The 12,915-nt window shown below is 33.5% G+C and overlaps 6 protein-coding genes across 6 annotated transcripts; 2 read left to right on the forward strand and 4 right to left on the reverse strand.

The window, feature by feature from the left end:
* Window positions 1-95: 95 nt before the first annotated feature.
* Window positions 96-1,414, reverse strand: DFA_04864 (uncharacterized protein; the record flags this gene model as incomplete). The annotated part of the gene is made up of 3 exons (XM_004360528.1): window positions 96-339; window positions 476-1,201; window positions 1,338-1,414. 3 exons carry the CDS (start codon window positions 1,412-1,414, stop codon window positions 96-98), a joined length of 1,047 nt encoding a protein of 348 aa, XP_004360585.1.
* Window positions 1,415-1,950: 536 nt separating this feature from the next.
* kif12 (kinesin family member 12) lies at window positions 1,951-6,727 on the forward strand (the record flags this gene model as incomplete). Its single annotated transcript, XM_004360529.1, has 3 exons — window positions 1,951-2,042; window positions 2,199-2,723; window positions 2,803-6,727. 3 exons carry the CDS (start codon window positions 1,951-1,953, stop codon window positions 6,725-6,727), a joined length of 4,542 nt encoding a protein of 1,513 aa, XP_004360586.1.
* Window positions 6,728-6,831: 104 nt separating this feature from the next.
* On the reverse strand, window positions 6,832-9,447 carry DFA_04866 (uncharacterized protein; the record flags this gene model as incomplete). The annotated part of the gene is made up of 4 exons (XM_004360530.1): window positions 6,832-7,377; window positions 7,473-7,617; window positions 7,683-8,691; window positions 9,390-9,447. The coding sequence occupies 4 exons, from the start codon at window positions 9,445-9,447 to the stop codon at window positions 6,832-6,834; spliced, it is 1,758 nt and encodes a 585-aa protein (XP_004360587.1).
* A 54-nt stretch (window positions 9,448-9,501) lies between these two features.
* DFA_04867 (uncharacterized protein) lies at window positions 9,502-9,986 on the forward strand (the record flags this gene model as incomplete). Its single annotated transcript, XM_004360531.1, has 3 exons — window positions 9,502-9,543; window positions 9,624-9,653; window positions 9,747-9,986. 3 exons carry the CDS (start codon window positions 9,502-9,504, stop codon window positions 9,984-9,986), a joined length of 312 nt encoding a protein of 103 aa, XP_004360588.1.
* A 196-nt stretch (window positions 9,987-10,182) lies between these two features.
* cbpB (calcium-binding protein) lies at window positions 10,183-10,661 on the reverse strand (the record flags this gene model as incomplete). The annotated part of the gene is made up of 2 exons (XM_004360532.1): window positions 10,183-10,204; window positions 10,252-10,661. 2 exons carry the CDS (start codon window positions 10,659-10,661, stop codon window positions 10,183-10,185), a joined length of 432 nt encoding a protein of 143 aa, XP_004360589.1.
* A 196-nt stretch (window positions 10,662-10,857) lies between these two features.
* Window positions 10,858-12,721, reverse strand: DFA_04869 (uncharacterized protein; the record flags this gene model as incomplete). The annotated part of the gene is made up of 4 exons (XM_004360533.1): window positions 10,858-11,044; window positions 11,201-11,387; window positions 11,449-12,297; window positions 12,604-12,721. 4 exons carry the CDS (start codon window positions 12,719-12,721, stop codon window positions 10,858-10,860), a joined length of 1,341 nt encoding a protein of 446 aa, XP_004360590.1.
* Between the last annotated feature and the right edge of the window lie 194 nt (window positions 12,722-12,915).

Consider the following 12,915-nt stretch of genomic DNA (forward strand, 5'->3'; position numbering starts at 1 on the left):
ATTTTAATTTAATTTAATACATAAATACAAAAGGTTAGTTTTAATAATAATAATACATTTGATTTTGGAAATCAATCAATTCTTTGTTGTTTTTTTTAAAGATAGGTTCTCTTTCCTGAACGTGGGTCAACTACCAAACCTTTAGCTCTTGCTCCAGTTGAATAGGTGGTTGTAGTGACTGATGGTGCTTTGGCAGCACATACTCCACACATTAGTTGTGATTGAACTTGGACATAACCACCCTTTAAATCCTTTTTGCAACCAGAACATACCAAACATTGAGGATGATATTTATTATCTAATGCAACTGTAAAACTTGATGTAATTGGTTGATTGCAACTGAGAGAGAGAGAGAGAGAGAGAGAGAGAGAGAGAGAGAGAGAGAGAGAGAGAGAGAGAGAGAGAGAGAGAGAGAGAGAGAGAGAGAAATATTAATATATATTAAGTTATTATTATTATTATTATTATTACATACCCAAAACAAAGAGTTGAAGGAGATTTACCACATGGTTGACAATATGGTACACCGGATTTGTTGACAAATGATTGTCCACCAATTGGAATCTTACATTTGTTACATACAAAACAATCTTGATGGTATACGCGACCAGCAAATTGTACACCTTGATCAACCATTGTTTTGTGGCAGGTTGGACATTGTTCTTTTCCAGACTGTACATTTTGGGCCACTTCAACTTTTATTCTATTTCTCTCTTCTGCCTCTTTATTGGTGACAGTGATTGTAGCACCGCCAGAGTGATTCATAAACTTTGCCTTTTCTGGATCACTTAGATCACTATTGCATTTAAAGCAGTATGGACGACCTAACCTATCGACACTGGTAGTGTTGCTGAGTTGTGTGTCACAATAGGTGCAAGTAAAACATTTGTTATGATATTGTCTACCAGAAAAGACGGTCGATGCTCCAACGATGGGACATGAACAACGATGACAAGAGTGATCGACATTATAACATGCGGGATGATATTTTTTAGTACCATTCACCTGAGGAGTCTCCCCTCCCACGATACCTCTTGAACAACCCTCACAAACAGGACCAACCAATTTTTCATAATGTTGTCTACAATAGAATGTTGATTTATCCTTTGTATCTTGATAGGCATTAGAGCATTGTTCTCCACATTCTCCACAAAATTGTATATTCAACTTTCCACCAAACATACTATCATTTCCTAACATTCTATAGATTTGATATATATATATATATATATATATATATAGTACAGTACACTTGTGTTAACAGTTGATTATATTCTTCTTATTCTTCTTCTTCTTCTTCTTCTTCTTCTTCTTGTTCATCATTGATTTGAGATTACCTTGCAAGAGTATTTTCTATTCCATCTTTGTCATGAGCAGATGATATGAATCTGTTGCTAACGTTCTCGCGAGACATGTTTGATTGATCGATTGATTTAATTAGTTCTAACTACTTTTGTATTAGTTATCATAGAGATGTAACGTGGGGATAGATATCACATTGTGTAAAATTAATTAAACTGGAGAGGTTTTAATTAAATTTTCAAATAAATTTTTGAATATATTGGGCAGCTTCAAGTTCCCTCCAAAAATTAAAATTTTTTTTGTCGTTACAGATGACCTCTAACTTCCAGGTGTTCATATCCTTCACAATTTGTTTGTACATCATCTTTTTCACACAACAACAACAACAACAACAACAACAACAACAACAACAGATTAGACAGAATTCTTATATGGAGGATATTAGAGTCAGTCGAAAATATATATATATAATCTAGATTATGCAATAAAGAACAACAACAATAATAATAGACACTTCCAACAATCAATCAACCATTTTTATAAAGTACTAGTTTTTTTATATTTATATAAAGAGAGATAATTAATTTTAATCTCCTTTAATCAGCCTATCAATATTATTTATTTATTACCATTATTATTATTATTACGATGAAAAAGAGTAGTTTCAAACCATTTGATAATAATAATAATAATAATCACAACACAGCAACAATGTCACCTAAATCAAAGAAAAGAGATTTGTAAGTTAATCAATCAATCAATCAATCAATCAATCAATCAATCAATCAATCAATCAATCAATCAATCAATCAATCAATCAATCAATCAATCAATCAATCAATCAATCAATCAATCCATATATTAATATAGATCTATTTATTTATTATATTTATTAGTTCTATAGTATCAGCATCACCAATGCAACCTGCCACTCAAACACCATTGAGAGCATCGTCAACAGCTACAACCAAGACCAAGAAAAATATTTTGAATAACCATCAGAATCAAAATAATCAGAATCATCAACAGAATAATGGATCACCATCAACATCTATTAAATCACCAAGACCATCTGTAGTCAATAATAATAATCAAAGTAATTTAAATCAATCTACCAATTTGTTGCGTGACCAAAATAATAATCAAAAGTCATCAACCATTAAAAAACAACAATTATCTGGAATACTCACCGATCAACATCATCATGAAGTAATAGAACCAATGAAAGTGTATTTACGTATTCGTCCAATGTCATCGGATGAAACCAAATCCAAAGAAACCAATAGTTTTAGTGTCAACTCTAAATCAACTGTCACCATTAAATCTTTCAACAAAGATAAAATTGGTTCAAATGAATCTGAGGGTAAATTTGGTTTTACTCATGTATTCCCTGATAATACAACTCAATTATCTGTATTTAAGTAATTATCAAATATATAATATAATAATATAAATAATTAAATATTAACTTCTTTTATTATTTATTTTATTTTCATTTAGGAATGTTACATCACCATTAATTAAATCATTTCTACAAGGACATAATATATTATTATTGGCATATGGTGTAACCAATGCAGGTAAGACATATACTATATCTGGTACATCTAAACAACCAGGTATTGTACCACGTACCTTGGAAGAGGTATTTTTAAATATACCAAAACATTGTATCAAGAAAAATGAAGATGTTATGGATTCAAGTGATCAAGATGATGATCAAGATGATGAAGATTATGATGATAGTGACCAAGATGAAGAAGATGATGATGAATCTACATCTGATCAAGATGCAAGTGATCAAGATGAAGAAATGTCAAGTAGTGTCGAACAAGAGACAACAACCACCGACGCATCACTTGAAGATCATTCTTCTTCTTATGATTCAAGTTTAGAACAACAACAAAAGAAAAAGAAGAAAAAATCAACTGTCAACCAATCCAACAACAACCAATCCAACAATTCATCATTTAATAATTCCAATATGTTATCAGATAAATTTAAATATTCAGTTTGGGTATCATATTATGAAATCTATAAAGATCAAATTTATGATCTTTTAGATACCAAACCAACTAAACAGAAACCAGCATTGAAATTGGAGACAAATAATGGTGAGAGTACTGTTAAAGATCTTAAACAAATGTTGGCTGGTTCGTTGGAAGAAGCGATGGAAGTGGTTGAACAAGGACTGCAAGCTCGTCGTGTAGGAGATACCAAGCTCAATAGTGCTTCCAGTCGTAGTCACTCTGTATTGACTGTCAAGTTGGTTAGTTATCCAGGTGATCGTCCACGCTCTGAAGTACATCCATCGATGATCAAGTGTTCCCGTTTGACTATTATCGATTTGGCTGGTAGTGAACGATCAAAACGTACAGATGCCGCCGGTGAAAGATTCAAAGAGGCTACCAATATCAACTCTTCTCTTTTATCACTTGGTCGTTGTATGGAAGTGATCAGACAAAAGGGTGTACCTGCTTGGCGTGAATCTAAACTTACCCGTATCTGTCAAGAGTACTTTGTCAATAATGGTCGTGTCTCTATGATTGTCAATGTCAGTCCAACCTCTAGTGACTCTGAAGAAACATTACATGTACTCAAATTCTCTGCCACCGCCAAGGAAATCACTACTCAAAGTAAAGTTGATAGTGGTCGTAATCAACTTCCTCCACCATCCAACAACAACAACAACACAACATTAAATTCAACTCTTAAAAATAGTGGTAGTCATAATGTATTGTTAAATTCAACTAAAAAGAGAAAACAAGATGAAGAATTGACAGCAGCAGCATCTAATAATAATCAAAATAATCAAAATAATAATAATGTTTCATCCATTTCCATTAAAATAATTGAACAACAACAACAAAGAAGAAAGAAATTAAATGATCCACAAGTTATCAATGCACCAATTCGAGTGGATTATTTGTCAATGGAAAAGGATCAACTTTTAGATCAAATTACAAAGTATCATGCCAAACTACGTTCATCTGAATTAAAGACAGCAGAGACAGAGGCCAATACTAGAGAATCTATGACTAAAGAGGTTGCCCAAACAATGATGGAGATGGAGTTGGTATTTAAGAATCGTCTGGCCAATGAAGCTCGTTTAATGGAAGACCGTTTCCAACACAAATTGAATATCTTTAAGAGATTCCAAGAACAACAACAACAACACTATGAAACCAAGTTGGATAGTCTCCAACAAGAGAATGCCAACCTTTCAAAGAACCAACGATCGGGTGTCGACGAGAACGAATGGATCATACGTTTGGATCAAGTAAAGGTGGAACGAGACAATTACCAACAGAAAATCAATGAAATGTTGGAGCAGTTGGAGAAAAAGTCAAAGCAAGGTGATGAAGCCATTCATCAAATACTCCATCTCAGAGAGAAGCTTCGTGAAGTCGAGGAAGACAATAACCTGCTCATGGCAGAGATTCAAAGATTCTCTGAACAAGGAACTGCATTGGCTGCTCGTCGTGATGTTGAATTTGCCGAAATGAAGGTCTATATGGAACTAGAGTTGAAACAAAACAAAGAATCATCACGTCTAGAAATTGAAAGTCTCAATGCACAGTTGGCAAGTGAAAGAAGAGAAAAGTGCAAGTTACAAGAAGAGTTGATGATGTGGAAACAAAAGGCAGAGGAAAACACCTCATTCTTGAATGACTCTTTCCACAAGGAGCATAAAGAACATGGTCACAAAGACTCTCACATCAAACATAATCTTCAACACTTGTCACCCTTTAAAAATATTAAACTTGTCACACCTCACAAAACTAAAAACTATGGCAAGGTTGCTATCCTACAAGAGGGTACCGATGCAAATACCATCTACAAGGGTGATATTGAAAAGTCTGTCACTGGTCATGGTTTATCGGTTCGATTCACCGATACTGAAACATTACAACATAATCCAAATAATAATGTTGTTACTGTTTCAAGTGCTACTCTTGGTAATACTCCTCAACAACCACAACAACCATCTACCCCTCAACAAATGTCACACCATCCATCATTACAACAACAATATTCTACCTCTTCATTGGCAACTACACATAGTCGTGCATCAATGATATCATCATATTATGGTAGTGATAGTCCTGCTAGAACGGCTACTGCTGCAACTGCAACTGCTCCAGGAACACCAACTGCCAGTGTCAATGGATGGACACCTGAAAAGGGTCATAACCTCAATGACAGTACTATGGACGGTGGTGGTCTCCTCATGAAGGAACTCGATGGCGACGATATTGATGTCATGTTGGGTGGCCAAGACGACGACTTTGAAGATATTGATATGACCGATATGCGTGACAAGCATCATCACCACCAGGCCAACATGGCCAAGGAAAAGAAGGAAAAGCATCTCTCTGGTGTCTCCAAGAAATTAATCACAAAGACTAGAGATATGATTTCTCAGAGTAGTCTTCACATACCAACTGTCTCTTCTGCCAAGGACAAGGAACAAAAACTACGTGAACAAAAGGAAAAGGAACAAAAAGAGATGGAAAAGGAAAAGGAAAAGATGGTTGCCAAGGAAAAGGAAAGATTGGACAAGGAACGATTGGACAAGGAAAAGGAAAAGGAAAAGGCTGAAAAAGAAAGAGAAAAGGAAGTTAGAAAATCTGGTATCATCTCGGCCAAACAAGTCAAAGAGCTGGAAAAGATGAGAGAAAAGGAGAAATTGGACAAGGAAAAGGCTGAAAAGGAAAAGGAAAGACAAGCCAAAAAGAATCTTATTGCAAGAAAGACTGCTTTTCTCAATGCTCAACAAACACCACCAGTAGCCTCTGCTGCTACCACTCCCTCCAAACCAAAGGTTGGCACATCAGCCGCCACCAAATCATCTTGGATTGTTGAAACACCCAAAAAGATTGTATCCAATCTCATCAACAAGACACCATCCAAAGGTGCTGCTGCCTCCTCCTATTTACCTCAAACTCCAGCTCATATGATTCATCATCCAACTGCACCATGTCAATCCAACAGTTCTCCACAACTCTTATCACCACCTTCCCCAACAGCTACATCTTCATCACCTATAAGACACAACAATAACGGTAACAATGGAAACAGACAACACTATGTCGAACGTATTAATAGTAGTCCATCAAAGTTGGTAAAGACTACTACTACTACCACGACTACGACAACATCTACCGAGGTTATCAATCCAACCAAACGTAGATTGGCATCCAAACAATCATTGGCACCAATCATGTTGGAAGAACCATTTATTGATAATGATAATCAATCATCAAAAATTGATTCCATTACATCATCTTGCTCTTCACTTTCAAAACCAACATCATCTTCTTCTGCCAAAGCTGTCGCACCCCAAACTACTCAAGTCGTACAACAATATGGACTAAGAAGCAGAAATGATATTAAAAAGGTTATTAAAGGTTTACATAAATAACCACCTTTTTTTTTATATGTATATAATTAATATTTATCGATTGAATCTACCAAAAAATAAATTTATTTTCCAAAAAAATAATTACTTTTATTTATGTTTTTTTTCTAAGAGATTGGACAAAATAAAGCCTCTTCTTCACAATCACTACTACTAATTGATTGTTTAGTGGCAATTTCAGTGTTGAAGAATATATTTGGTGAATTGATAAATTTGGATTGTGAAAGTGAAACAATCATTTGACCAAGATCAGATGATAAATCACCAATGATTAATTCACAACGAGACAATGGGATGACAGTTGAAAAATATTCAATTGCTGTTGTACTGCTGTTGAAATTGATTTTGTTGACTGGAACGGCCATCATTTCACTTTGGTATGCCTTTTCAGCCAAAGCCTGTAAATTAACATCTCTTTCGTATCCTTTGATTGGGTCATTTGAAACCACAAATATATATTCTCTATTCTTGGTCAATTCATAATGAGCAATGAGTGATGAAACGTATTCAGCAAATTCCACCTCTTCTTCATTTAATCTATGAACAATGGTAATACATTTCTTTTTGTCTACTTTTTCATCAATTCTTCCTTCATACAATTCGATTTGTTTATCAATCATATGTTCTAAAAATTTTCTATTCTCTTTCATTAACTTAAATAAATATAAATAAATGGGTTAATAAATAAATTAAAGAAAATATTTAAATATTTTCTTACCCAATTTAAAACAACAGAATTTCTATTTACAATGGTTAAATCCCATACACCATTCAAGTATTCTGAAATTTCAGTTTCAAAACCTTCTTTTAATTTTAAAACTTGAGATTCACTTTCATGAATTTTATCAATACTATTGATTACTTCTAAATTACCAAGATCTAAATCTTTACAACTAAATATTAAATAAATGTTAATATTTTTTAAGGTGATTTAAACTTTTTTGTTTAATTGACATACTTGTTAAAATCTAAAAATATATTAAAATTTGTTAATTCTGGAATGAATAAAACTCTTCCAAGTGAAATGGCAAATAATTGTTGGAGGACGATAGAATTGAACCAGGTAAAATAATTATTGTTGATGAGGGCAGGTGAATAACCAACAAGAATGTTGGATAAAGGTGAACAGTGGAATTGGTCGATAGTAATGGTTTTGTAGAGATTGGCAGGCTTTGTATATGTTGTGGTCAATTGGTACTTTGATACAATAGAAGTGTCCAAAAAGACAACCAAATGTTTCTCTTGCATTCTTTGGTTGTCAGTATCCTTGTTTAATCTATTCATGACAGTGTTGTAGTAATAGGGAAGACCTTCAATAACGATATCTCTATTCATTTCAGAGGTTGAGTCTAGAGATGTTTGGAATTGTTGGTAATCGTGTGGATGACCTACGATGAGTAATTTGCATTTAGCCAACTTTGCACCAAAATCCAATTGCTTTTTGAGTGATTGTTTGGGGTTGTAGAGCATGGCTAGTGTGCCAAGTGTATTGACTCTGTCTTCGTACAATGCATTGATAGTTACCATTTGGTCGGTTACTGGCAACACATTATTGTCAATCTCTAATACATTGTTGTGCGAGTAGAGTACATAGTCTTCGATGGCTTCGTCGGTTCCACGGTCGTCCTTTTCATATCGATCGTCTTGATAAAAGAACAATGTAATCTTTGTACCATTGTTGTTATTGTCTCCAACGTATGAACATCTAGTGTTACTCAACAATGGTTGTCTCTTGTGCAAGAACATCTTGTCCATTGTCTCGTCCAAATCCAACATCTTTTCGTAATCGTCTGTTGTATCGATGATATCACGACGAGGACCTTTATGTCTTTTACCACCAACATCTGCTGCTGTCGTTGATGTCGTATCTATATCTTTTACCAATACATAATTTGAAAATACAAATATAACTACAAATGATATAAAGATATACTTTACATATTTACGTAATCTATTTACATCTCTTGCTTTAAATTTAAATGCCATCTCCGTCGTATACTACTCCTAACTACTACTTTAAACCATATGTGTGTGAATAGATAAAAGGATGAATGAGGCTTGAACTAATGAATGCATCGTCATTAAAAGATCTATCTTTTAACTTTTCTGACACCAACTCAATGAAAATTTTAAAAATAAATAAATAATTTATTCTCAAATTCTAGACTATGTAGTTTATTTCAAATTAACTAAGTTCAAACTTTGTTAATCAATCATGTCTTTAACAACAACATTTAATGATATTCAAATCGACATTTATCAGATCATTGATATTCAATCATGTTGATCAAATATTCAAAGTAGAGTATGATCATGCACGAAACAAAGAAGGTGGTGGTGATAGACAATATTTGGGAGTCAAAGGAAGAGATATCATCAAATTGCCTTATCTTGGAATGATATCAAGGTATGCAATGCCATTACAGTTCATTCTTCACTACCAACCAATGATTAGGATTGTGGAAATTTAGAGATTATAAAGGTATGTCATATCGACGAGATAAATGATGAATCAACTTTATATTAATCAACCTATATATTAATCAACCTATATATTAATAATACAATGTTTTCGATTGTTTGTCATAATAATAATAGTATCTTCATTACACTGTAGGTGCTGAGAAAATGGGATTCATCGATATTGTCAAGTTCCTTTATCTACATTGTAAAGAAGGCTGTACGACCAAGGCTCTATCTAAAGCAAGTAAAAATGGCCACATGGATATTGTATTATTCCTTCATCAACACAAAAGTGAGGCTGTGCAACAGATGCCATGGCCATCGCAGCTCAATATGGTCATTATGAGATTGTTAAGGTATGTATACAGCTGACTAGTCCTTAAGCGTTGTAACTTTCTAAACTATAATTAATCCTATGATCCAATTTATTTTTTAGTTTTTATTCAACAATAAAAAACAAGAAGAAGTAAATGTAGCAAATGCAATGGAATTATCGTGTTGCAATCAAAGAATTGAAATCGTTTCATTTTGGTAGATATTCTAGTCAAAGAACTGAAAGAGGAAAGGAGGACTGTTGACAGCACAACAAAAAGATCATATTGAAGAGGCAATCATTACAGCATCGGTTTGTGGTCACATTGCATATGTCAAGTACATTTTATCAACATTCAACATTACTACTCTTAGACAGGAAACAGTACTCGAGATCAAAAGTTTCTGTCAAGAAGCTTGGCACTATGAAATCATTGATTATTTTGAAAGTGAATCTCAATTGGGCCGATCGATTCAAATTGATTGACATGGATCGTATATTACCGCTAAGCATAAAATATTCTAAAATTATTAAAGGACAAGAAAGGCTATTAGGTTATTGAAAAAAAGTGGAACTACTTTTTAAAAGTAGGCAAGCTATTTAATTCTTCCAAACAATAATAATAAAAAAAGAACTCTTTAATTTGAAAGAGTTGGTCAAACCAAGACTATAGATAGATATATTATCTCTTTTTAATCTTATTGCTAGTATATAATAAATATTAAAAAGAGTTGAGAGTGTTTTTATTTACAAAAAATCAGTAATTGATTTCTTTGGTGGTGGACCTTTTGGTGTTTCTGGTTTCTTGGTCATCTCTTCAAACATTAAAATCTTTTGAAGGATTGAACTCTTCTTGCCAGTCATCATAACAAGAAAGTCTCTAAATGTGATGGTTTCACCGTTGCTAGATACTTCGGCCATCATCTTTTTGAGTTCCAAATGTGTCTTGGTTTGTCCAACTCTCTCCAACATCAACTTCAACTCCATCATGTCGATATCACCACTATTGTTGACATCGTAGGCCATAAATTGTTCTTTATACTTTTGAATCAATGCCTCCTCTACTTCAGGGAATTCAGCTGATATGGAATCCAAGTCATTCTCTTGTTGTTTCTTCAACTGACCAAATACTTTTCCACCTTGATGTGAATGTGTTGTCATTTTTCTCTACTCTTTAAAGTTTAAATAAATAAATAATATATGTTGCCTTTGAGCAATTTAAATAATAACTAACAACAAACTGGCAATCAAGCTATTCAAACAACAAAAATTTAACTGAACCACTGTTTTGGGGTTTGAAAAAAATATCTTTCCAAAATTCAAGTAAAAAACATTGGATGGGGTAGGCATTTATTTTCTATAGATTTTTAAATACATCTTTAAATCGGTTACTATTGGATGTACTCCATGCAGCAGTAATATATAAAAGTGATGCAAAAACATTGAAATAATTGGTCCATGGAAGGTATTGTGGGAAAAACGCTAGATATAGGGAATAGGTGGTGGAGGCTACCAAGGCTGCTTGTCTCTTCCAAGGTGTATTTCTAGATAAAAGAAAAGATGATAGGAAAAAGATCCAACTCTTTCTGGCAGCATTGGAAATGGCTTCGAGTAGTAATAGTACCACTCGTTTTCTACTCTCTGGCACGCCAATCGTAACAACGTGCAACAATTTCATTTTCTTTTGTTTGCTAATATACATGACCACTCTAGAGATTGATACCCAAATACCCAACAAAAAGTTGCTAGTAATTAAAACACGACGAGAATACTTTAATCCCCATTTCATTCTTCCTTGTTCTTCTTCCATCTCTTTGATCCTATCTTTTAATAATTCAACTTCTGCCAAAATTGCTTGTATTTGTGTTTCTAATCTATGTACAATTTCTATAGAAAATAATAAAAGTAATTAATTATTGACATTTACAAAAAATCTATGATACAATACCATCTTTTGTTTCATAATTATTATTATTATTATTATGTTGGTTAGAGGTTAATCTATAAAGATTATTGGTACTACCATTACTCTGTTGATATTTTGATGATAGGTATGGACTTGGAAGTGTATTATTACCATTATTACCATTATTATTAAAAGATGAAATGTTGAATGGTAAAAAGGAGGGTGATGGTTGTTGATAATTGGTTGTTGTAGTAGTTGTGGTTATAGTATTTACAGAAGGTTGTGACGAGATGTTTTGAATGTTGTTGATACTTGGACTGTTGCTTAGTCCATAGTTTGCTAGATTTGGATAACTTATTGCTGTTATGTTGTAATTGGTTTCACGTGGTGTGTGACGTGGTGTATATCCACCATTGGAGCTTTGTTGTTGTTGTGGTTGTTCATTGTTGTTGGAAGATGTAATAGATGGTGATTGAAGTAAAGGATTCTGATTCAAGAATGGTGTACTCTTACTTCTCTTCATATATGATTCTGAAGAATAGATGTTACTACTATTGAATCCTCCTCCAACTCCACCGGCACCGCTACTAAATGATGGAGACCTATATTTATTGTACATGTTGTTACTATTGTTATTGTAATTAGAACTAGTTGGTGGAACAGCCGAAGTAGGAGTAGGTATATCATCTGTTACAAATATAGGTAATAGTCCATTGATAGAGTTTATTACAGGTGAGTTGTTATGTGACGATGTTGTAGAATGATTGGTACTACTATTGTTACTACTATTATTATTACTACTTTCGTTTGAATAGAGAGTATCTAGAATACTAACTGATTTTGATGATTTCATAGCTCTCTCTTCTCTCTCTCTCTCTTCTCTCGATCTATCTATAAATTATATTAAAGAAACACACAGCTGAGAGACATTATTGGAAAGGGGCATGAGTTGAACCACAATGGATTTAAATTGCGAGGGAACGAAATTTTTGAGAAATCGAGATGACATCATTGGTCTGATATCTTATATGACCGTCATCTATCAAGAATAATAAATTCAATTTATATTTATCATTGGTTTGGTGATGTAGAAATTTATTTAAAATTTTAAATAATATTAAACATTTTTTAAAATTAGCTTCACGGCAAAGTTAACTCTTTTAACTTCATGCGAATTCTTCGTCTTCGTGTTCATACGATGATACGATGGGCAGAATTCTAAAGAGAGATTTGCAGAGCGTACTATAGTATAAACCAACACCCAAAATGCACACAACAATAGAAAGAATATGAATACATACACCCGGGTTGCCATCTAATCCACAAGTTCCTTGACACGTTGTTCTTGATACAAACAGTTCGAACGACACGCTTGCTTTGAATGGATCTCTTTGCGTAGGTGGTCAAATCAAAAGAAAGGCACTCTGCAATAACTCAAAACCTCGACCCAATCAACAGGTTTTGAACAACACCAGAAACTAGTTCAACGATCACCAACTCCAACCATTT

This window comes from Cavenderia fasciculata (assembly GCF_000203815.1).
Source record: "Cavenderia fasciculata unplaced genomic scaffold Scf_Dfasci-G-o-80e12.f1-5, whole genome shotgun sequence".
Classification (NCBI taxonomy): domain Eukaryota; phylum Evosea; class Eumycetozoa; order Acytosteliales; family Cavenderiaceae; genus Cavenderia; species Cavenderia fasciculata.